General features: G+C 41.1%; 1 protein-coding gene and 1 long non-coding RNA gene across 2 annotated transcripts in view; one reads left to right on the forward strand and one right to left on the reverse strand.

Moving 5' to 3' along the window:
- The window catches only part of LOC122559883 (double-strand-break repair protein rad21 homolog), a 151,539-nt gene that overhangs the window by 82,427 nt on the left and 43,998 nt on the right, over positions 1 to 25,114 (forward strand). Inside the window, exons 9-11 of the mRNA XM_043709990.2 lie at positions 12,266 to 12,495; positions 15,168 to 15,282; positions 24,461 to 24,594. Coding sequence (XP_043565925.2) covers positions 12,266 to 12,495; positions 15,168 to 15,282; positions 24,461 to 24,594 — 479 coding nt within the window. The remainder of the gene's footprint in view (positions 1 to 12,265; positions 12,496 to 15,167; positions 15,283 to 24,460; positions 24,595 to 25,114) is intronic.
- Positions 1 to 25,114, reverse strand: part of LOC148147606 (uncharacterized) — a 138,109-nt gene that overhangs the window by 39,933 nt on the left and 73,062 nt on the right. The gene's annotated exons all lie outside the window — the stretch shown is intronic.

The raw sequence follows: 25,114 nt of genomic DNA on the forward strand, positions 1-25,114 counted from the left end.
TGTCTTAATAAGAGATTTTCGGCCCAGCCATGAAATTGGAAGAGCCTCCCATCTCTGGAGATCTCGCCTAATATTGTCGAGCAAGTGAGCAAAGTTAGTCCGAAGTAACAGATCAAACTTGGGGGTAATAAAAATGCCTACGTACCGGAGCCCTGCCCGTGACCACTTAAAAGGGAATTTAGGTCCACCTTCAACTTCTGGTACATCCTTAAGGTTCCCCAAAGGCATAGCCTCCGATTTTGCAAAGTTAATCTTATATCCTGAAATAGCCCTAAATGAATTGATACATTGTATCAAATGGGGTACGGAGGTCATCGGATTTGATAAAAACAGAAGGACATCATCCACATACAGTGTAATCTTGTGTGCCCTCAATCCCACTTCCGGACCGATTATGTGGACGTTCTGACGAATGGCCTCTGCCAGCAGCTCTATCACCAACGTAAACAACAACGGTGAGAGGGGGCAGCCTTGCCGACTACCCCGACCAATTGTAAAATTCCCAGACTTCACCCTGACCATGGCCAGAGGGTGGCAATATAAAACGTCCACCCACCTAGCAAAGCCCCCACCCAACCCAAACTGTTCTAAGACATAAAAAAGATACAGCCACTCCACCCGGTCAAATGCTTTCTCTGCATCTAAGGAAATCACCAACCCCTGAAGCGATCATTGCTGACAAACTTGGACCACATTCAGCAACCTTCTAATGTTAATAGAGGACCTATGGCCCCTTATAAAGCCTGTCTGGTCTTCTTTAATAAAATGGGGCAACACCCTTTCCAATCTCAGCGCCAGGATCTTGGACAGAATCTTGAAATCTGAATTTAACAGAGAAATGGGCCTGTAGGAGGCACAATCCTCAAGAACCCTCCCCTTAAGAATTAAGGAACTATTAGCTTCTCTCAAAGATGGTGGTCGGCATTCGTGCATTAGGAGTGATTGTACATCTCCAACATCGGCCCTGACAGAATCCCAATAAACTCCTTATAAAGCTCATCCAGAAGACCATCAGGGCCAGGCGCTTTCCCACTCTGAAGTTGCCGAGCTGCCTCCTGTATTTCCTGAACTATCAAGGGGGCATTAAGAAGAGAGGCCTGTTCCAAGGTTACTCCTGGGAGGTCCAGGTTCAAAGTTTGGGAGAAGATTTGTAGCTCGGGTGCTTGTTGTGGTTCTGTTCGCCGAGCTGGGAATTTGTGTTGCAGACGTTTCGTCCCCTGTCTAGGTGACATGCTCAGTGCTTGGGAGCCTCCTGTGAAGCGCTTCTGTGATGTTTTCTCCGGCGTTTATAGTGATTTGTATTTGCCGCTTCCGGTTGTCAGTTCCAGCTGTCCGCTGCAGTGGCCGGTATATTGGGCCCAGGTCGATGTGCTTATTGATAGAATCTCTGGATGAGTGCCATGCCTCTAGGAATTCCCTGGCTGTTCTCTGTTTGGCTTGTCCTATAATAGTAGTGTTGTCCCAGTCGAACTTATGTTGCTTGTCATCTGAGTGTGTGGCTACTAAGGATAGCTGTCGTGTCGTTTTGTGGCTTGTTGGTGTTCATGGATGCGGATCGTTAGCTGTCTTTCTGTTTGTCCTATGTAGTGTTTTGTGCAGTCCTTGCATGGGATTTTGTACACCACATTGGTTTTGCTCATGCTGGGTATCGGGTCCTTCGTCCTGGTCAGTTGTTGTCTGAGAGCGGCTGTTGGTTTGTGTGCTGTTATAAGTCCTAGTGGTCACAGTAGTCTGGCTGTCAGTTCAGAAATGTTTTTGATGTATGGTAATGTAGCTAGTCCTTTGGGTTGTGGCATGTCCTCATTCCGTTGTCTTTCTCTTAGGCATCTGTTGATGAAATTGCGGGGGTATCCGTTTTTGGCGAATACGTTGTATAGGTGTTCTTCTTCCTCTTTTTGCAGTTCTGGTGTACTGCAGTGTGTTGTGGCCCTTTTTAACAGTGTCTTGATGCAACTTCTTTTGTGTGTGTTGGGGTGCCTAAGGGAAAGATTTCGACTCTGATCTCCAGCATCTGCAGTCTTCACTTTCTCCAAAGCAACTGCCCAGCCAACTGAGCTAAACTAACTCCCTCGGCTGCCAAAACAGAGTCTTACACTTAAATTTTGTGAACTATAACTTTGTGTCAAGCATAGCAAGACTATGCAAGACATCCCAGCAATGGTCATGTACGTCAATTAAAAGAAAAATGAACAACCATTTGATTTAATGGAAAACTAAGTGTACCAGGATGTGATATTACTGGCTTTAGTTGTTCCTTACCTGGTATGTCTCAATGACATAGCATTCAGAATGTTTGAGCTCAGATTTTCTTGGAGTCATGGACCTTTAGAAATGGTGCAAAGGACCTGGATGTGGAAGTCTCACTCTCAATTTGAACAAATCCAGTGCTTATTGGTATTATGTAATATGTACATGAAGGAAATATATTCAGCAGGTCCATTTGAACGCAGGGCTGGGTTCAAACAGTTTAAACCTCAAGGTGCCACATACCCTCTAATCTGCTATTATCATTAAACCAGGGGATCAAAGTTGGTTCAATGATTAGAGCAGAAGGACGTGCCAGGAGCAGTATCAGACATACCTGAAAGTTAAATATAAAGTTTGTAAAACTACAATGCGGGACTGCTTACATATCAAGCAGTGTGAGCATCTTGTAATAGACAGAGCTAAGAGATTCCATAATTAATGGACCTGATCAAGGCTCTGCAGTCCTGCCACATCCAGTTGTGAACAGTGGTGGATAATTACACAACTCAGTGGAGGATGAGGCTTGACAAATGTCCCTAACACTATGATCCAGGAGCCAAGGCAAAGCAAAAGACACAAGTTAAGCATCTTTAGCTAGAAGTGCTGAATAGATGTTCTACCTCAGCCTCTTCCTGATGTCCTCAGCATCACAGATGCTGACCTTTGAATTAATTTCACTCCACATTATATCAGAAATGTCTGAAGGCACTGGATACTGCAAAGGCTGTATAGGCATTGTTATGGACCAGGCCAGACCACCTCAAATCATTTCAAGAAAGTAGTTCGGACCTGAACTTTGCTAGTTGTTTTAAGCAGGTGTAAGTGTATATTCCAGGAGTGATGCAGCTGGCCCAACTACTTAGTTTTAAACAAAACAGAACTTAACACAAACAAAAGGGATCAGAATAGAGAATAACTTAACCTATCCCAAAACCCAACAGATTATCTCAACTTAATGATGCTGTTCCAAATTCCTGCAATAATCCCCATAAACGTCCCTTGGCAAAAAAAAAGGTAAAATCAAACACAGGGTCTTACAGGAGAGAGAGAGATGGCAGGCAGATTCAGCATGGAACATTTTCTTACTTGTAGCAGTTTCTTGGACCAGCAGCCTCAAAACTGACTGCTTGGTAAAACCAAACCAAACCAGAGAAAAGCTGAGCTGGTAGAACTGGCCACTCCCCCTTCATTGTACAAGTTTATTTTAACTTGAAAAGCTTTTTTCTGAGGCAGTATCTGTTAGCTACAATCAAATTGGCCCTAGAACGCTTCAAACCTACACCTCTCAGCAACTCTGCATTTATGACCCATCTGAAAAAAAACTGAGGGCAACATAGCCGTGTTAAAAGAGCAGCATCCTCACAGCATTGACAAATTTCTGACAATAGTACTGAAGACTTGTGCTCTAATATTAACTACTCCCCTAGTCACACTGTTCCATTACAGTTACAAATTTGTCCCATTTTGTCCCATTATGACCTGAACACAAAAAACTATATGCATCCAATCATGCCAATTACTACAGTATCAGCAAAGTGAAGGAAAGTGCCAGCCTATGAAGCAGCCATTATCCTGCTCACTGACTCTTAGTTTCAGTCTGACCAGACTCCTCCAGCTTCTAACCTTGCTACAGTCTTAGTCCACAACTGGATAAAAGAACTTAACTTTTAGGGAAGTGAATGACTTCCCTTGATAACAATGCATAATTTGACAGGGTCTACTAATGAGGAACCCCAGCAAAACTGGAATCAATGAAAATGAGGTGGAAGTCTCTCCACTGTTTGACATTCAGTTGAGCACAAAGAAAGATGTTTGTGGTTCTTGGCAGAACTTCTCCAGTGGAATTCCTTAGCTTTGTTGTGGTAACTTTTAAAAACTGGCCATAGGAGCCTCAACACAAGTTTGCAATTGTATATTACACACCTGGAGAGCATAAGGTACACAACCAAGAATACAGAAAAAAATGTCTTTGTATCATTTTCATCATGTAAACGTCCCATTATTCAATTTGCAACCTTGTTTTGTACAAAAATAAGAAACAGAGGTACATTACAAGTCACAGTTGAATACTGTATTTATCCTGTCAGGGATCCCTTAATCTTGTTGTAGCCTAGTATTGTTATTTCTTATCTGTATCTGTCCACTCCTAATCCTCTCTGACTCCAAGACCTTTCTGAATGTTATGTCAATGCTGTCACTTCATTTCACCTGGAGAAATTGCTGACACCTGTCCTTATGGCGCACCGAGTTAATTTGGTACAAGTTTATCTGGGGTTTACTTACTGTTATAGGAAAAATTACAATTTAAATTATTTAGCCCTTATATTCGGGCTACTACTACAGCTTCATCTTTAATATCCAGTGGCTGCTGAAAAAAAGTCTTATAGCAGTTCTCCAAGGACTTTCACTTTGTGATTATGCTTAGTTGCTTTTCAAAAACTCTAATTATCTCAGTGAAGTGGTGGGATCCTAAGTTCACAGTTTGATTGAGACTTCAAAGAGGTTATTAAAATTTTAACTGTTTTGATATTGGGGTCTTAAAGGGACATTTTTTAAAAACGTGTGGTGAAACACTTGAGAAGAGTTATAAGTTTTGAATGGGCTTTCATGAATGGGAGTGCTTCTTTTAATTTGTGTGAATGCACTTATTAATACTTTAGACCTTTATTTAATCTCAGCATGGATGTTTAAATCTGCATTTGGTGGCAACGGGGTAAATTGGCATGAAATAAAGGCTAATAGGTGGGCATGAGTTGGCAAAAAGGGTGTGGCGATGATTGGATTGGAGGTGATGGGTCGTGAATGTTAGACGGTCTGAAACTTAAAACAAAGAGCTGTGAGGTTGATCTTTTAACCACCTGCCCTGGCATTCAGTCACCTGTATGAGTGTTTTTCGCATCAGAGAGCGGCGGGAGCTGGGCGGAAGTGAAGGCAGAGCGCAAAGCCGGTCGGGATGGTAAGTGATTGTTATTTGAGTGGGTGTGTTCTAGATCCCAGGTCCTACAAAGTAGGGCCTCCCCCAACCTAAATTAAAAGTCCACAGACTTGCCCCAAAAAGAGGGTCCAAGGAAGGTCCTGTGGATTGAAGAGTGAGGCTTTAGCTCAGGAGTCTTTGACAAGGATTATGTCACAATTGAAGAGGGTGAACGCATGACTGCCGAGCTGGTTCAGTGTGCTACGTGCTTAATGTGGGAGGTCAACGACTCTGGTGTGCCTGGCTCGTATAAGTGTGGAAAGTGTGTGCACATTCAGCTACTGACAGAGCATACTGCAGCACTGATGAAAGAACTCGAGGACCTTAGGCTCATCCGAGAGAACGAGATCTTTGTGGACAAGACTTCAGCGAGGTTATTACACCAATTGTATCAGAAGAGAGCAACCGATGAGGAAGTCAGAGAGGAGACAGGTGCAAGAGACCCTGGGGGAAGTACCTGTCAGGATCAAGTTGAATCTTTTGAAACAGTAGAGACAGATGACACTGCCAGTATGCGAAGCGACCAGGTCTGTTAATCAAAAGTTGGCGTGGAGGCAAAGCGGAAGGGTCGGACATCGCACAGAGCCGTGGTAATAGGGGACTCCATAGGGGTTTTTGTGGTAGCAGACGGAACTTAAGGATGGTGTATTGCCTTCCTGGTGCCAGGGTTAAAGACATCACAGAGAGAGTGCAGGAAATCCTCAAGGACGAAGGTGAAGAGCCAGAGGTGGTGGTACATGTCGGCACAAATGATGTCGGGAAGAAGAGGAGGAACATACTACAGCAGGACTTCGGAGAACTAGGAAGAAGGCTGAAAAGCAAGACGTGCAAGGTGGTTATCTCCGGTTTGCTTCCAGTTCCTCGGGCTGGTGAGGCCAGAAACAGGGAGATAATGGACTTGAACGTGTGGCTGGGGAACTGGTGCAGGAAGCAAGGATTTAAATTCTTGGATCACTGGGGTATGTTTTTTGGTAAGCATAAATTCTACAAGAGAGACGGTTTGCACCTGAATAGGTTAGGGACCAGCATTCTGGCAGGCAGGTTTGCTACTGCAACGCAGCTACGTTTAAACTAAGTAGCGGGAGGGAGGGGACAAACTGATTGTTTAAGAAGGAAATTGGAGGGAAAGTTAGAACAAGGGAAGTCAAGAAAGAGAACTGTATCAATGAGGCAGAAAACTCAGAAAGGGATCATGCTGTAAGGTTGAGTGAAATAGGAGTTGATGGGAAGGGTGAGGGCAGTAACAAATTTAAAATACTATACATGAAGCATTAGAAATAAGATGGATGAGCTTGAGGCTCTTGGAAATTGGCAGATACGATATTGTGAGGATAACTGAGACGTGGCTTCAAGTGGACAGGGCTTGGGAAATGAATATTCAAGGCTACACGTGCTATTGTAAGGACAGACTGACGGGCAGAGGGGGTGGGGTGGCCATGTTGGTAAGGGATGATATTCAGTCCCTTGCGCGGGGGGACCTAGAATCAGGGGATGTAGAGTCAGTGTGGATAGAGCTGAGAAATACTAAGGGTAAAAAGACCCTCTTGGGAGTTATCTACAGGCCCCCAAACAGTAGTCTGGATGTTGGATGTAAGTTAAATCAGGAGCTGAAATTGGCCTGTCGCAAAGATGTTACTACAGTTGTTATGGGGGATTTCAACATGCAGGTAGACTGGGAGAATCAGGATGGTATTGGACTTCAAGAAAGAGACTTTGTAGAGTGCCTCAGAGATGGATTCTTAGAACAGCTGGTGCTGGAGCCGACCAGGGAGAAGGCAAATTCTGGATCTGGTATTGTGCAACGAACCAGAATTGGTCAGGGACCTGGAAGTGAAGGAGCCATTAGGAAGTAGTGACCATAATATAATAAGCTTCAATCTGCAATTTGAGAGGGAGAGGGTAAAATCAAAAGTGACAATATTTCAGTTGAATAAAGGGAACTATGGAGCTATGAGGGAGGAGCTGGCCAAAGTTCAATGGTGCAATACCTTAGCAAGGATGACAGTGGAGGAACAATGGCGGATATTTCTGTGTATAATGCAGAAGTTGCAGGATCAGTTCATTCCAAAAAGGAAGAAAGATCCTAGGAGGAGGCATGGGTGGCCGTGGCTGACGAGGGAAGTTAGGAAACATATAAAGTTAAAAGAGAAAAAGTATAACATAGCAAAGATAAGTGGGAAAACGGAGGACTGGAAAGCTTTTAAAGAACAACAGAGGATTACTAAGAAGGAAATACGCAGAGAAAAAAATGAGGTACGAAGGTAAACTGGCCAATAATATAAAGGAGGATAGTAAAAAAAATTTTAGGTATGTGAAAGGCAAAAAAATGGTTAAGACTAAAATTGGGCCCTTGAAGACAGAGACGGGAATATATTACGAGAAACAAAGAAATGGCAGAAGAATTGAATTGGTACTTCAGATCTGTGTTCACTGGGGAAGACAGAAGCAATCTCCCTGAGGTAACAGTGGCTGAAGGACCTGAACTTAAGGGAATTTATATTTGCCAGCAATTGATGTTGGAGAGACTGTTAGGTCTGAAGATTGATAAGTCCCCGGGGCCTGATGGTCTACATCCCAGGATACTGAAGGAGGTGGCTCGAGAAATCGTGGATGCGTTGGTGATTATTTTCCAGAGTTCGATAGATTCAGGATCAGTTCCTGCGGATTGGAGGGTGGCTAATGTTGTACCACTTTTTAAGAAAGGTGGGAGAGAGAAAACAGGAAATTATAGACCAGTTAGTCTGACCTCAGTGGTGGGAAAGATGCTGGAGTCTATTATAAAGGATGAAATTACGACACATCTGGATAGTAATAACAGGATAGGTCAGAGTCAGCATGGATTTATGAAGGGGAAATCATGCTTGACTAATCTTCTGGAATTTTTTCAGGATGTAACTCTGAAGATGGACGAGGGCGATCCAGTAGATGTAGTGTACCTGGACTTTCAGAAAGCTTTTGATAAAGTCCCACATAGGAGGTTAGTGAGCAAAATTAGGGCACATGGTTTGGGGGCAAAGTACTAACTTGGATTGAAAGTTGGTTGGTTAATAGGAAACAAAGAGTAGTGATTTCGGCTCCATTTCGGAATGGCAGGCAGTGACCAGTGAGGTACCGCAGGGATCAGTACTGGGACCGCAGCTTTTTACAATATATGTTAATGATATAGAAGATGGTATTAGTAATAACATTAGCAAATTTGCTGATGATACCTAAACTGGGTGAGAAGGATATTAAGAGATTACAGGGTGACCTGGACAAGTTAGGTGAGTGGTCAGATGCATGGCAGATGCAGTTTAATGTGGATAAGTGTATGGTTATCCACTTTGGTGGCAAGAACAGGAAGGCAGATTACTACCTAAATGGAATCAATTTAGGTAAAGGGGCAGTACAGAGAGATCTGAGTGTTCTTGTACACCAGTCAATGAAGGTAAGCATGCAGGTACAGCAGGTAGTGAAGAAGGCTAATAGCATGCTGGCCTTCATAACAAGAGGGATTGAGTATAGAAGCAAAGAGGTTCTTCTGCAGCTGTACAGGGCCCTGGTGAGACCACACCTGGAGTACTGTGTGCAGTTCTGGTCTCCAAATTTGAGGAAAGACATTCTGGCTATTGAGGGAGTGCAGCGTAGGTTCACGAGGTCAATTTTGGGAATGGCAGGATTACCTTACACTGAAAGGCTGAAGCAACTGGGCTTGTATACCCTTGAGTTTAGAAGACCGAGAAGGGATCTGATTGAGACATATAAGATTATTAAAGATTGGACACTCTGGAGGCAGGAAACATGTTTCCGCTGATGGGTGAGTGCCGAACCAGAGGACACAGCTTAAAAATACGGGTAGACCATTTAGGACAGAGATGAGGAGAAATGTCTTCACCCAGAGAGTGGTAGCAGTGTGAAATGCTCTGCCCCAGAGGGCAGTGGAGGCCCAGTCTCTGGATTCATTTAAGAAAGAGTTGGATAGAGGTCTCAAGGATTGTGGAATCAAGGGTTATGGAGATAAGGCAGGAACAGGATACTGATTAAGGATGATCAGCCATAATCATATTGAATGGTGGTGTAGGCTCGAAGGGCAGAATGGCCTACTCCTGCACCTATTGTCTATTTTCAATTTGTTTCTGGGTTAGATTCCCAACTTTATCCTTCACCCCTCTCCTCGAAATACAAATCTCTACTGAAGTGAGTCTGCCAAGTCTAGAAATTACCTGACTTGACTATCTCCCTTAGCTTGTGAAAATGTGATCGTTGATATTTAAGTTAATCAGAGTGGTTCCAGGAATTAATTTACAATATTAGCTCAAAGAAAGTTGTAATGTTCTCTTTCAGATAGTGCAGGTTGAGGGGAAATCTGATAGCAGGTACAAGATTATAATGGAATTTACAAAGATAACCTATTCCCATTAACTGATGGTAGAAGGATTAGGAGGGATGTGCGAAAGAACCTTATCTCTCAGTGAATTGTAATGATCTGGAACTATGTGCCAATGAAAGTTGTGAAAGTGGAGACAGTGCTTTCTAAATGAAATTGAATAATCACTTGAGGGAAAGAAACTTGCAGGGCTGTGTGAATAGAGTGGCAATTGGGTCCAACTGGACTATTCTGCAGAGAACCAGCATAAACCCAATGAGCCAAATAGCCTCTTTCTGTTTCATATTGACTGTATAACAGTTACAAGAGTTCTTCTGTGCTCATTATTGATAACACGCCAAAGCTAATGGAACTGGTTTTCTGTTGTGAAAATAACAAATGCTTGAGATCACAGCGGCTTAGACAGCATCCATGGAGAGAGAGCAAGCTAACATTTCAAGTCTAGATGACTCTTTATCTGTCTCTTCATCTGTCGAAGTGTCATCTAGACTCGAAACATAAGCTTCTCTCTCTCCATGGATGCTGTCTGTCCTGCTGTGATCTCCAGTATTTATTATTTTCACTACAGATTCTAGCATATGCAATAATTTGTTCCACCACTGGGTTTTCTGTAGTCTGTCCTCAGAAGATCAGAATAGAACTTCTGTCTTGCTGCCATGACCCCTTAATGGTCTGCTGTTTTTCTGAGTTATAACTGAGTTAATAAGATCCTCCATTAAAGGCTCCACCCAAACTAAAATGGGGTCAGACTCCCAGAAGGCTATAAAGTGAGGGAGGAAAAGCTTTAAAGTTGTCATGAGGTGAGAGATCTACAAGAAACATGCAGGATAAACAAAACAGGACAGAAATGCAAGAAACAATAACATAGAGGAAGTCATTGATGGCAAAGGAAAAGATAGTTATAAAGCAAAAGGTTAAAAAGTTTACACAAAGTGAGAATTTTATTAAAAAGGAGTTTAAACACCAGTACAACAATGCACACAGTATCTGTAATAAAACAAGACCTCTGAAGGCAATCATGCACTAGGTGAAACCAGACACTGGGATTGCTAAAAATTGGCTGCGGAAAAATCAGGACTAAGAATTACACAGTGCAGGGTGTAACATTTGGAAAAGAGAGAGAAAAGTAGAGATGCAGCAGCTTTATTGTAGTTGGGATAATGTAATGATAGTAGAATTTGCAGTGCAATGAAACGCATATGGATCCCCTGAAAACACTAAGGTTTAATTTGTATTAATTGGTGTAATCTAGAGACAATCTAATAATGGAAGAGAGATGGAGGAAATTATATGCAGATAAATTAAGGAATTGAGTGAAAAAATATAAAATGATAATCACAAGGATTTCAATTATCCTGGTATTAAATGGACATTTGAGGTAAATAAATGAGACATGAGAATGGACTTCCTGTACCCTGCATAGGACTGTTTTTTAACCTAATAGGTGAAAAGCACAAAGGAACATTGGCTATTGGATCTAATCATGATAAATGAACCACATGATGAGAAGTAAAAAAGTAGGGAGACAACTAGATAATAGTGACCATAACATAATGAGCTTCAAGACATTGATAGCAAAGAAAATAAGTTCTCAGTGCAGAATGATTAATGAAAGAATGATATGTAGAATAGAGTCATAGAAATGTACAGCATGGCAACAGATCCTTCGGTCCAACCCGTCCGTGCTGACCAGATATCCCAACCCAGTCTAGTCCCACCTGCCAGCACCCGGCCCATATCCCTCCAAACCCTTCCTATTCATATACCCATCCAAATGCCTCTTAAATGTTGCAATTGTACCAGCCTCCACCACTTCCTCTGGCAGCTCATTCCATACACATATCACCCTCTGCGTGTAAAAGTTGCCCCTTATGTCTCTTTTATATCTTTCCCCTCTCACCCTAAACCTATGCCCTCTAGTTCTGGACTCCCTGAACCCAGGGAAAAGACTTTGCCTATTTACCCTATCCATGCCTCTCATAATTTTGTAAACCTCTATAAGGTCACCCCTCATCCTCTGACACTCCAGGGAAAACAGCCCCAGCCCGTTCAGCCTGTCCCATATAGCTCAGATCCTCCAACCCTGGCAACATCCTTGTAAATCTTTTCTGAACCCTTTCACGTTTTGCAACATCTTTCCGATAGGAAGGAGACCAGAATTGCATGCAATATTCCAACAGTGGCCTAACCAATATCCTGTACAGCTGCAACATGACCTCCCAACTCCTGTACTCAATATTCTGACCAATAAAAGAAAGCAATAGACTGTAGCTATGAGATATTATTTACATTAATACCAAATAAAATTTGCAGCTTCCGTTGCATAAAGCTTCCTTCCCTGCTATATTTCAAGCAAATGTTCAGCGATGGCATTCATTTTCTGCAAGTCTTTGATGCATGTGAATTGTATACTTCGACAGAATCTTTCATTTTTGTTCGGTGCTTCACTCACTTGTCTAAAAGTTGGTAGGCCACCTGCAGAAACTCTTCAAAAGAAGGCTTGCCATAACTCATTCCAAGCAGCCAGTTTAGACCAATAAGTCTTTCTTTGTTATCAAGCTGCCTGCTGGGAACAAAAGTCCCACCCATCAAAAGCATATGATTCTGCCCCATAGTGACAGCATAAGTGGCAGACTCGAGACTTGTAATTGGTAACACTGATGTTCTTGTCTTGTTAGTCTCTTCAGAAAGGAAGCGAGGTAAGAGGAGGAGAAAGCTTACTGTGGATTATGTTAAGGAGCTTGATAGTAAAACCATTCGTGAACAGATTGAGGACTTCTCGGACATAATCACAACAATAGACCTGGCTCCACCTACTAAGAAGCTGATGATATGGAAAGAGACAGGTGGAGTTGAAAGGCTCAACTCTCAGCCTGCCCAAGCATTAATAAATTACAGATTATTAAAGGTAATTTATTGTGTTTTTTTTAAGCAGGTACCATAGTTCGGTGAAAATTAAGAATAGCTTGTCATTAAAGGGCAATTTGTTTCACTAGTCCATTATTTCTGATGGATCTTTTTAAAAAAACAATAAACTATCCTCTTCCACCCACAGACCATTTTTAAAAAAAGACTAAAATACCCTATAAAAAACTTCAGCTTTATTAAAACAGCTGATTTGATTTGGAGAGAAATAGGATTATAATCTAGTAAGAGAAAGTAACGGAAACTATGACCAGGCTACGCATAGTACCAGAGGTTCCTGTTAACCAACTCCAACAGGGAGTTTATGGTAAACTGGATGGTATTAGGGTAGTGAATACTGTTCAACCATCTCTTGCCCCATGAGGTGGAGGCTTTATGTGGAATACTAGAATGTGTAAACTAGTATCAGCCTACATCACAATGCTTTGAATTCAGAAAGATCATTTGGAGGGAACATGAATCATGAGATTTTTCTCAGCATGTTGATCAGAACTAGGTTTAACTTCTAGTGTGCATAGAATACACAATGAAAGAATAAAGGGAGCATCTAGATGATTATTTTACAACGTTACGTATATTTTTGGCTTCTAATATCCACCTTTAATTTGCTTTGTGTTTAATTAAGAAATATATTCAGAATAGCAGGGATGCCACCTTCAATTTTTAAAATTAGTTTATGGTTTGTGGGCAATCCTGGCAAGGTGAGCATTTATTACTCATTCCTAAGTTTCCCTGAGAACTATAAGACCATAAGACATAGGAGTGGAAGTAAGGCCATTCGGCCCATCGAGTCCACTCCGCCATTCAATCATGGCTGATGCGCATTTCAGCTCCACTTACCAGCGTTCTCCCCGTAGCCCTTAATTCCTCTAGACAACAAGAATCTATCAATCTCGGCCTTGAAGACATTTAGCGTCCCGGCTTCCACTGCACTCCGTGGCAATGAATTCCACAGGCCCACCACTCTCTGGCTGAAGAAATGTCTCCGCATTTCTGTTCTGAAATGACCCCCTCTAATTCTAAGGCTGTGTCCAAGGAAACAATTTCCTAGCATCCACCTTTTCCAAGCCATGTATTATTTTGTACGTCTCTAGTAAGTCTCCCCTTAATCTTCTAAACTCCAACGAATACAATCCCAGTATCCTCAGCCGTTCCTCATATGTTAGACCTGTCATTCCAGGGATCATCCGTGTGAATCTCCGCTGGACACGTTCCAGTGCCAGTATGTCCTTCCTGAGGTGTGGGGACCAAAACTGGACACAGTACTCCAAATGGGGCCTAACCAGAGCTTTATAAAGTCTTAGTAGTACATCTCTGCTTTTATATTCCAACCCTCTTGAGATAAGAGACAACATTGCATTCGCTTTCTTAATCACGGACTCAACCTGCATGTTTACCTTTAGAGAATCCTCGACTAGCACTCCCAGATCCCTTTGTGCTTTGGCTTTATTAATTTTCTCACTGATGATGAGCTGCTTTTTCGAATACAGTTCCGTAGCTTGTTAGGTCATTCCAGATGGCAGTTCAGAGCCAATCACCTGTTTATCGGTCTGGAGTCATAACTAGGCCAAAACAGGTAAAACAGTAGATTTAATTCACTGAAGGACATGGTAAACCAGATGGGATTTAATGGGTAATTATTCCAAGTTTATTTCATTATTGAATTTAAATTCCCCAGTTGGCATGTGAATTCATTGACATGGATCATTAGTCCAGTTCTTTGGATTATTAGTTCTATGCCATAACACAATAACACTGTTGTTTTATTTTGAAGCAGACTTCATTCCTTCTATTTCAAAGGCTCAAATAGATTAAACAGATTATTGCAAGGAACTGTTGGTAGACACCATGGAAAAAGCATCAGTGGAACATGAATAGATTGAAGCAGAGTTCTTTAAGCAGAGTTTGTGATCAGATGGGAGATCCATGACTATGCATCTTTGTATGAAGTGGTTGTTATTTTCAAAAACATGTTAGGTAGCTAGATACCTATATTGTCACTTATGTGACCAGTCCTATATGATTATGTTAGAATATGCCACATTTATGCAGTTGTGTAATCAACAAAATGCCTGCTGTTTCTTTTGACTTTTCTGTAAAAATTAGCATATAAAAAGGTGGTCAGAGAAAAATCGCTGTCAAGTAACCAGCAGGATCTTCAAAAGCTTCTGCACCAATGGATTACCTCACCATTTTTTCTTTGTTGATTAGACTCTTGATGCCCATTTTTCACCAACTGAAAAAAAGGTATCTGGTCATTAGATTATTGTTTCTTGTTGGAGCTTGCAGCTTGCAAATTGGCTGCATTACACCAGTGATTACATTCCAAAAATATTTAATTCATGTAAAGCACCTTTGGGATATCTTGAGGTCATGAAAAGTACTCTATAAATGCAAGTCATTTTTATTCAAATTAGAAGTAGTCTCTTAAAATTCACTGAGTCCACTGTGTTCTGCAGGCTTGTTTACATTGCAGGTGAATGTTGTTTCAGTTATGCTGCAATTGCAAATTAAGGTTTTAAGTTTTTAGGGCAATTGTATGTGCCAAAACATTAAAAGTACTTTTTATATCCTATTCTTCAGGTGTGTATGTGCAATAATACAACTTTGTACATACTACTAATTATAAGTTTTTAAAATTTCATTTCTCATCAGTTGTTCAGCCGTAGCCTTAGAAAAAATCTGTGGAGAGAGCAAACTGATCACAGTAACAATGTAGAGAAGAGATCTGAAATTGAAGAAATGAGAAGTAAGGAGCACAGTGTAATTGGTGAGTTATTGAAAATTTTCTTTTATGACCGGTTTAAAATAGAGTGTTACTATTTTCCTCATTGTAATTGGCTATCACTTAAGCAGAAGGTCTTCATTACTGAAGGATCCATCATTAATTATATGAATATTAATTTAATTTTACAAATGCTAATGGAACATAGACTCAGAGATGTACAGCACAGAAACAGACCCTTCAGTCCAACTTGTCCACGTCGACCAGGGTGGCACGGTGGCCACAGTGGTTAGCACTGCTGCCTCACAGCGCCAGAGACCCAGGTTCAATTCCCGCCTCAGGTGACTGTCTGTGTGGAGTTTGCATATTCTCCCCATGTCTGTGTGGGTTTCCTCCGGGTGCTCTGGTTTCCTCCCACACTCCAAAGATGTGCAGCTTTGGAATGAGCTGCCAGAAAAAGTGGAGAAGGCTGGTACAATTACAACATTTTAAAAGACTTCTGAATGGGTATATGAAAAGGAAGGGTTGAGAGATATGTACCAAGTGCTAGCAAATGGGACTAGATTAATTTAGGATTAGATTACATTACAGTGTGGATTGGCCATGCTAAATTGCCCGTAGTGTTAGGTAAGGGGTAAATGTAGGGGTATGGGTGGGTTGTGCTTCGGCGGGTCGGTGTGGACTTGTTGGGCCGAAGGGCCTGTTTCCACACTGTAATGTAATCTAATCCTAAATTAATCTAGTCCCATTTGCTAGCACTTGGTACATATCTCTCAACCCTTCCTTTTCATATACCCATTCAGAAGTCTTTTAAAATGTTGTAATTGTACCAGCCTTCTCCACTCTTTCTGGCAGCTCATTCCATACACCCATCACCCTCTGGGTGAAAGGTTTCCCCTTTGGTCCCTTTTAAATGTTTCCCTTCGCACCCTAAACCAATGCCCTCTAGTTTTGTCTATTTACCCTATCCAAGCCCCTCTTGATTTTATAAACCTCTATAATGTCACCCCTCAGCCCTAGCCTATTGTAGCTCAAACCCTCCGGTCCTGGTAACATGTTTGTAAATCTTTTCTGAATCCTTTCAAGTTTCACAACATTTATTTGACAATTTTCTTCATTGCTATTCGTACAGCTCAGTTGGATGAGTAAAAAATCTATTTAAAATTTTCAAGGTTAAGCTTTGAAATTCAATCACCGCAAAATATGTAAAACTCTGCATCACTATTGCAGAGCCTCTTTGGTGGCAGGTGCAATTCACAAATCAAATATATGACCTTGTGTATGTTTTATGTAATACAGCAGATTTTCCAATATATGATTCTGCTCAGTCAAATGAGTCTCTGCTTTGATCAAATAGAAATTCCATTTAAATGTTAGAAATATTGGTACTATTGATGTGGGGAGAGAGAGAGTTTGATTCATTGTTATCATGTACCGAGATACAGTGAAAAGTGTTGTTTGTGTGTTCTACAGGCAGATCATATCATACAAAAGTGTATCAGAGTAGCAGAACAGAGAGCAGAATTCAGTGTTATAGCCAAAGAGAAGGTGCAGAGAGATCAACATTAACATTTGAGCGGTCCTTTCAGAGTCTGATAACAGCAGAAAAGAAAATGTTTTTGAATCCGCTCGTATGTGTATTTAACTTTTTATATCTTTTGCCTGATAGAAGATGGTAGAAGAGAGTATAACCGGGGTGGGATGGGTCTTTTAGTTATGTTGGCTGCTTTCCTGAGGTAGTGGAAGTCATTGAACAGAAGGCTGGTTTGTGTGATGGACTGGGCTGTGCTGTGTTCATGACTCTCTGTAGTTTCTTGCGGTCTTAGAAAGTGCAGTTGCCATACCATGCTGTGATACATCCAGATAAGATGCTTTCTATGGTGCATACCACTAGACTATTAATTCAGAGGTTTGAGCTAATGCTCTGGGACATAGGTTCAATTTCCAGCATGGTACCTGGTGAAATTTGAATTCAGTTAATAAAGTGTGGAACATAAAGCTAGCTTGAATTGATGTGTATCATTTTATCTTGGTTATCATCAATTATTGTAAAAACCCATCTGGCCAGTAAATGTCCTTGAGGGAAGGAAGTCTAGCATCCTTACCTCGTCTAATCTATCTGTGACTTCAGATCGACAGCAATGTGATTTGCCCTTGAACTGATTTTAGAGGGCAATTAGAGATGGGCAGCAAATGCTTACTAGCAACACACTCATTCCTTATAAGGAGAAAAAAAAGTGTTACACTAAGATTTAGAAATATTATAAATTTCGAGCAGCACCTTGCTCATATAAAATCGATACACAACAGCCTCAGCCTGATCCATTTTGACGTAATCCTTAAAGTAAAGCTGCGATAATTGGAGCTAGTAGCAAATGTTCCTTCTTGCGAGTGGGCATTTATTTTATGTATCTTACATTGTACATAACTTTTGCTTGTACTATTTGCAGATGTTTTCAGTTTGCTCAAGATACTTTCCTGTTATTATTTTTCTACTATATTCAGCAAAAAAATAAAGTTACAAGAATGGAAATCCCTTGCATTGCATTATATGGAGTATATGAATAGAATAATGTTACAAAGGACCAAATACTTCATAATACAGTGGTATTCATCAGTTGTTCAGACAGTGCCTTGGAAAAATTGTATCTAGAGAGTATATAATTATATTACTGAGCTGGTAATGCACTGCCCTAGTACAGTAATCCAGCTGAAAAATGTGTTGCTGGAAAAGCGCAGCAGGTCAGGCAGCATCAAAGGAGCAGGAGAATTGACGTTTCGGGCATAAGCCCTTCTTCAGGAATACAGGTTCAAACTGTGTGGCAGCAAATGAGGAATTGAAGCTCTCATATTGAGTTGAATTCTCAGAACAAATAAAAGATTTACCAATATTTATTATGCAATGGCTGCATAAATTTATGGGTTAATAATGGGCCAACTGAATATGTTGGAAGTGGCCTACAACATTATAGCCCAGTTCTCCAACATGTATTTTGAGAATACTGTCTGCAAAACATCCTCTAGATTATCATGTTTATCTCAAGTGCTGTAACTCTTACCATTATACTTATTGATAGCCCTGTAAGACTTGCCTGTTGACCTTATAAGGCTTGCGACTCCAATCTCCTACGGACATGAAAGATGTGTCAGTGCAGGCTTCGAGGGCAAAGGGGCCTGTTCCTGTGCTGTATTATTCTTTATTCTTTGAAAGGAAGGATCTTCAACTTTCAACAAAGGAAAAACTATTGTTGCCGACAGTGATGCCTCAAGGATCAAACTTTATATAGCGTTGTAACAACAGTGGAAGGCAGTGCAGGTAATTATAAGGGAGACTAACTGAAATGAAGTTTTAAAATACTTATTTTAAAGGAACTCAAAAATTAAGTTGAAAACCAAATAATTTTGAAAGTTAACTAAAAAATAGTGTGGTAATGCAATAAAAACAGAAAATGCAACAAGTACGTAGTAGGTCTGACAGGATCTGTAGAGAGAAAAATGGAGTTAACGTTTCCAGTTGATTGATTAGGTTAATATTCTGTTATGACACAGGTTAAACTCTCCTGCTTAATTTAAAACCAGCAACACAAGAGATTTATCCCCTGCAGTAATCTGTAAAAATTCGAGTGGCCAAGAACTATGTAAAATAAAAATTAACAACTTTATTTCTTAAAGTATAACAGAGAATAATTAACTCCTATTTACAATTTCTTTCTCTAACCTATCTTTTACCTTCCCTTCTGTAATACTCGTCCGATAAAACTCCCAATTAATGTTTACAAAACAACAGTTCTTATCTCAAAACCAGGCAGCTGTAGATTCTTGTCTTGTGTCTTCCCATGTCTTCTTTTTTCCTTGTTAGGAATTTCTGTGTTACAGGTTACTGATTGAAAAGGTACTTCTAAAAAAGATTTTTTTTTCAAGCAGTGTGTTACATGCTAGACCGTGGCAGTTCTTTTCTCAACTGTTCAATTCCCCCCCCGTCTTATACCCCAGAGCATCGGATTGTGTCATTGACTTTTAAGATTGTCAATATACTTAATTCAAACTTGATTGGAAATTGGTTTGTTTTTGGGTTAGAACTTAAACTGATTGGCCGAATTGGAATTTGGTTTCTGTTTCCAGGCAATGAGCTAATCAAGTTGTTCGACTAAGTGCTGTGTCCAGTGGTTCTGCTGCTTTTAATACTCTTAAAGTACACCCACATCTTCATAACATTACTTATTCTTTCTTGGGCTGTGAGTATCACTTTCAAAGCCAACCTTTACTAACTATGCTTAATTGTCCTTGTTAATATAACACAGCCACCTCCTTCAACCACTGCACTCTCTGTGCTGAGGTTCTTTAACCATCCTATTAAATAGGGTGTTATTTTTCCTTTTTTTTGCATCAGTTTTAAACAATTGAGTGACTTGCTCAGCCAGTTCAGAGGGCACTTAAGAATCAAATGTTGTGCGTCTCGTGTCAGCTGGACCACATAAGAATGACACGTGTCTGCCCCTGTCAATGTACTGAAATGGTTCCTACCAAAATCACGCATGCCAGAGAAATTTGACTGTGAGTTATGGTGAAGCAATACTCATCATTCTTCTCTGGCTAACCTTTAATGCCATTGATCACAATATTCTTCTCCAATGTCATCTGTCCATCTGGTCTTGAGCCATCAACTCCATCTTTCTCCTGGGTAGCTGCCTGATAAAGAACCACACTATTTGCAACCTCAGTGTCATATTTGACCCAAAGATGAGCTTCCAACTAACTTTTTGCCCCAACAGTAAGCTCACCAATGTCCATACTCATAGCGTAGCCAGTCCTGTCTTGAATCATTTGTTTCTAAGACTAAGTTTTAAAATGCAAAGAAGTCAGTGCATCCTCACTTCTGACCTGTTGTGCAACCCTGATTTATATTGCCTAGTCACCAAGCTCTGGTATTTCTTATGTTTTGCTACATTAAAGGTGAAACATAAACCCAAGTTGTATATTTCTTATAGGAAACCAGCAGTTGTTTTTTTTATGACAATCTAGTCGATAATTTCATAGTCACCGTCACTGACATCAGCTCTGTATTCCAGACTTATTTACTTTTTTAACTGTAATGAATTCAAATTTTCAAACTGACATGCAGCGATGATTAACTTGTGTAGTCAAGTTGATTACCCCAGGCCCTTTGGATTACCTGTCCAGTTATGTAGTTGCCACATTTCCATATTTGGGTCACAGTATTATGACTGAAAACCATGTGACAACAGTAAACAGAATTTTTGAATGATAAATGTATACAGTTATGATAAATAGAGTCATAGAAATCTACAGCATGGAAACAGAACCTTCGGTCCAACCCGTCCAAATCGACCAGTTATCCCAACCCAATCTAGACCCACCTGGCAGCACCCGGCCCATATCCCTCCAAACCCTTTTTATTCATATACCCATCCAAATGCCTTTTAAATGTTGCAATTGTACCAGCCTCCACCACTTCCTCTGGCAGCTCATTCCAGACACGTAGCACTCTCTGTGTGAAAAAGTTGCCCCTTATGTCCCTTTTATATCTTTCCCCTTTCACCCTAAACCTATGCCCTCTAGTTCTGGACTCCCCAAACACAGGGAAAAGACTTTGTCTATTTATCCTATCCATGCCCCTCATAATTTTGTAAACCTCTATAAGGTCACTCCTCAGCCTCTGATGTTCCAGGGAAAACAGCCCCAGCCTGTTCAGCCTCTCCCTATAGCTCAAATCCTCTAACCCTGGCAACGTCCTTGTAATTTTTTTCTGAACTCTTTCAAGTTTCACAACATCTTTCCGATAGGAAGGAGATCAAAATCGCATGCGATAATGCAACAGTGACCTAACCAATGTCCAGTACATCCGCAACATAACCTCCCAATTCCTGTACTCAATATTCTGACCAATGAAGGAAAACATACCAAACGCCTTCTTCACTATCCTGTCTACCTGAGACCCTACTTTCAAGGACCTATGAGCCTGCACTCCAAGGTCTCTTTGTTCAGCTACACTCCCTAGGGCCTTACCATTAAATGTATAAGTCATGCTCTGATCTACATTTCCAAAATACAGCACCTCTCATTTCTCTGAATTAAACTCCATCTGCTGCTACTCAGCCCATTGGCTCATCTGATCAAGATCCTGTTGTAATCGGAGGTAACCTTCTTCGCTGTCCACTACACGTCCAATTTTGGTGTCATCTGCAAACTTACTAACTATATCTCTTGTGCTTGCATCCAAATCATTTATATAAATGACGAAAAGTAGAGGACAGAGTGGCACTCCACTGGTCACAGGCCTCCAGTCTGAAAAACAACCCTCCACCACCACCCTCTGCCTTCTACCTTTGAGCCAGCCTGTATTCAAATGTCTAGTTCTCCCTGTATTCCGTGAGATCTAACCTTGCTAACCAAGGCTCCCATGGGGAACCTTGTCGAACACCTTACTGAAGTCCACATAGATCACATCTACTGCTCTGCTCTCATCAATCCTCTTTATTACTTCTTAAAAAACTCAATCAAGTTTGTGAGACATGATTTCCCACGCACAAAGCCATGTTGACTATCCCTAATCAGTCCTTGCCTTTCCAAATACATATACATCCTGTCCCTCAGGATTCCCTCCAACAATTTGCCCACACCGACGTCAGGCTCACTGGTCTATAGTTCCCTGGCTTGGCCTTAATTTGGAAAAATGGATATTAGTTTCAGTTTTCAATTTTCTGTTGGTGACTTTTTAAAGGGGTACAAAAGTCAATTAACAGTTATAACATCATGTCCAGGAAAGCATGTTACATAAGTTAAATGGCCAGCAAGCTATCTGGGGAGTTAATTATTGACATTTTGCTCAGTTGAGTTTAATGGCCTACTGAGAAACAGATGGTCACGGCCACTTGCAGGTTGAATTCAGAGGAGAAGCCATAACAATAGAAGGTCCATTTTAGTTTGTGGAAATCTTTAAGCTGGAATAAAATATTCAGCAGTTTTTTTTAGCCATCCAAGGAGAAGAGTTGAGAAAGACCCTGAATTTCCCTTACATTCAGTGAGAAAAGTTAGTTGGTTATGACTCTGGAAGAGATTATAATGAATAAAATGTGGTGAGTACAGAAAGCTGAAAAGGTGAGCCTTGTAACCTCATAAGCAAAGGAAATAAAGATTTAATGCCTGTCAAGGATATTGCTGGAAAATTGAATTGAATTTATTGTCATGTGTACTGAGGCACAGTGAAAAGCTTTGTCTTGTGATCAATACAAGCAGATCACAGAGTTAAGTAGCACAGGTAAGTAAATAATAGTTAAACAGTCGCAAAAACAAAAAACAGGTACAGGTGAATGATAAGAGTTTGAGAGTCCATTCAGTATTCTAACAACAGTAGGGTAGAAACTGTTTGGAAACCGGCTCGTGCGTGTGTTCAGGCTTCTGTACCTTCTCCCCGATGGTAGAGGTTGTAGAAAAACATTGCCAGGGTGAGATGGATCTTTGAGAATGCTGGTGGCCTTTCCTTGACAATGGGCCTCGTAGATGGATTCTGTAGATGGGAGGTTGGCCTTTGTGATTGTCCGGGCCAAGTTCACCACTCTCTGCAACCGTCTCGATCTTGAATGGTACAGTTTCCAAAGCTGGTAGTGATACATCCAGACAGAATGCTCTCGATGGCGCACCTATAAAAGTTGGCAAGGGTTTTCACCGTCACGTCAAAATTCCTCAGCTGCCTGAGGAAGAAGGGACATTGTTGGGCCTTTGTAACCAGTGTGTCCACATAAAGAGTCCAAGAAAGCTTGTTGTGGATGACCACTCCCAGGAGCTTGACACTCTCCACTCATTCCACCTCTGCGTTGTTACATGTATAGGGGGGCATGAGTAACATCCCGCTGAAAGTCAATTGTGAGTTCCTTGTTTTTACCGGCAGTGAGAGCTAGGTTGTTCTCAGAGCACCATTTTTCCAGGTCTTCCACCTCCCATCTGTAATCTGTTTCATTGCCATCTGAGATTCGACTGACTATGGTGGTATCATCATGAAAGTGTAAATGGCATTAGTCTGGTATTTGGCGACGCAGTCATGGGTATACAGTGAGTACATTAGAGGGCTGAGTACTCACCCCTGGGGGGTTCCAGTGTTGAGTGTTAATGACGATGAAATATTGTCCCCAATCTTCACTGATTGTAGCCTGTGGGTCAGGAAACTAAGGATCCAGTTGCAGAGAGTGGGGCTTAGTCCGAGATCACTACGTTTAGTAATCAGCCTCGAGGGGATAATAGTGTTGAAGGCTGGATTGTAGTCAATGAGTAGGATTCTTGCGTAGCTGTTCTTGGCATCAAGATGTTCTAGGGAGGAGTGAAGGGCAAGTGATATGGCGTCTGACGTGGATCTGTTGGTCCGATAGGCAAATTAGAGTGGGTCAAGAGTAGTGGGGAGGCTGGAGTTGATTCATGCCATGATCAGCCTTTCAAAGCACTTCATAACCACCGAAGTTAGAGCCACTGGGCGGTAGTCATTGACACATGCTGCATGAGCCTTCTTAGGCACAAGGATGATGTTGGCCCTATTGAAACAGGCAGGGTTAGTGGCCTGCTGCAGGTTGAGGATGTCCGAGGAGACATCTGCCAGTTGATCTGTGCATGCTCTGAGTGCACGGCCTGGTACTCTATCTGGTCCTTTCACTTTCCTTGGATTCACACAAAGGAAAACTGATTTGACCTCTGATGCAGTGACTGTTCAGATAGGTTTGTCAGCACTGTCAGAGTAGGTGTTACTTCTCCACCGAAATTCTGCTCAAAGCGAGCATAGAAGGCATTGAGATGATCTGGGAAGAATGTGTCATCGTCAGCTATCTTGCACTTCTCTTAAAGTTGAATATTTATTTGCTGTTTATGTTAAGATCTTAATAAATTGTATAAGTTTGCTTTTTCACTCTTTCATTAAAGTACCTGGTAGCCCCATGTGAATATGGTCAGTAATTGCCCACCGCTGTAATTAAATGGCAAAAAAGGACAAACCAGCCAGATTTCATCCAGGGATCTGACTTGTACAATTTTACCATCAGTTGGATCCATTATAGTGCTACGATTATTTTAATATAATGGAAAATAGTTTCCAAAATATTAAAATGATCACTTTAATCAAATTCAGTTTTGAAGTATTTGATTCCTAATTATTCATTTACTTGTTTCTCTTTTTTTTCTTTCCTACTCTCTTTCAAACCTTTTTTCTGGTTTGATCAAGATTTGCCTATTATGGAAGAGCCTTGTAATCTACAAGATTCTATAGTAATTGATTCCAGAAGGAACAGCATTGATCATGGACATAAAATAACTAAAGAGCAAGCCTTCCCATCTGAAAATGAGATCCATGAATCTGTAAGTGTCAATATTTTGTAGTTCTACTTTTTTGAATTAGCAACAACTAACTTACGTTTTTATCACTGCCTAGTAGGAAATCTATAACATTTATTAGAAGGCTATAAGATATAGGTGTAGAATTAAGCCATTCTGAGGATTTATTTTTAAGATCTGGGTGTCACTGGCTATACCAGCATTTATTAGGTAAAACAATGACTACAGATGCTAGAAACCAGATTCTGGATTAGTGGTGCTGGAAGAGCACAGCAGTTTAGGCAGCATTCGAGGAGCACTGCTCCTCGGATGCTGCCTGAACTGCTGTACTCTTCCACCACCACTAATCCAGAGACCGGCATTTATTGTCCATCCTTTGTTGTCCTCCAGAAGGTGGTGGTAATGAGCTGCCTCCTTGAACTGTTGGTGAGATTCACAATGCTGTTAGGAAGTGAGTTCCAGGATTTTGACCAGCTATCTAATATGAGGTATCCTCAGTAGCCACACACTTAGATGACAAGCAACATGAATTCGACTGGGACAA

This window comes from Chiloscyllium plagiosum, unplaced genomic scaffold, assembly GCF_037043375.1.
Source record: "Chiloscyllium plagiosum isolate Xiang-an unplaced genomic scaffold, Cpla_swu_hap1 HiC_scaffold_15, whole genome shotgun sequence".
In the NCBI taxonomy this organism is placed as follows: domain Eukaryota; kingdom Metazoa; phylum Chordata; class Chondrichthyes; order Orectolobiformes; family Hemiscylliidae; genus Chiloscyllium; species Chiloscyllium plagiosum.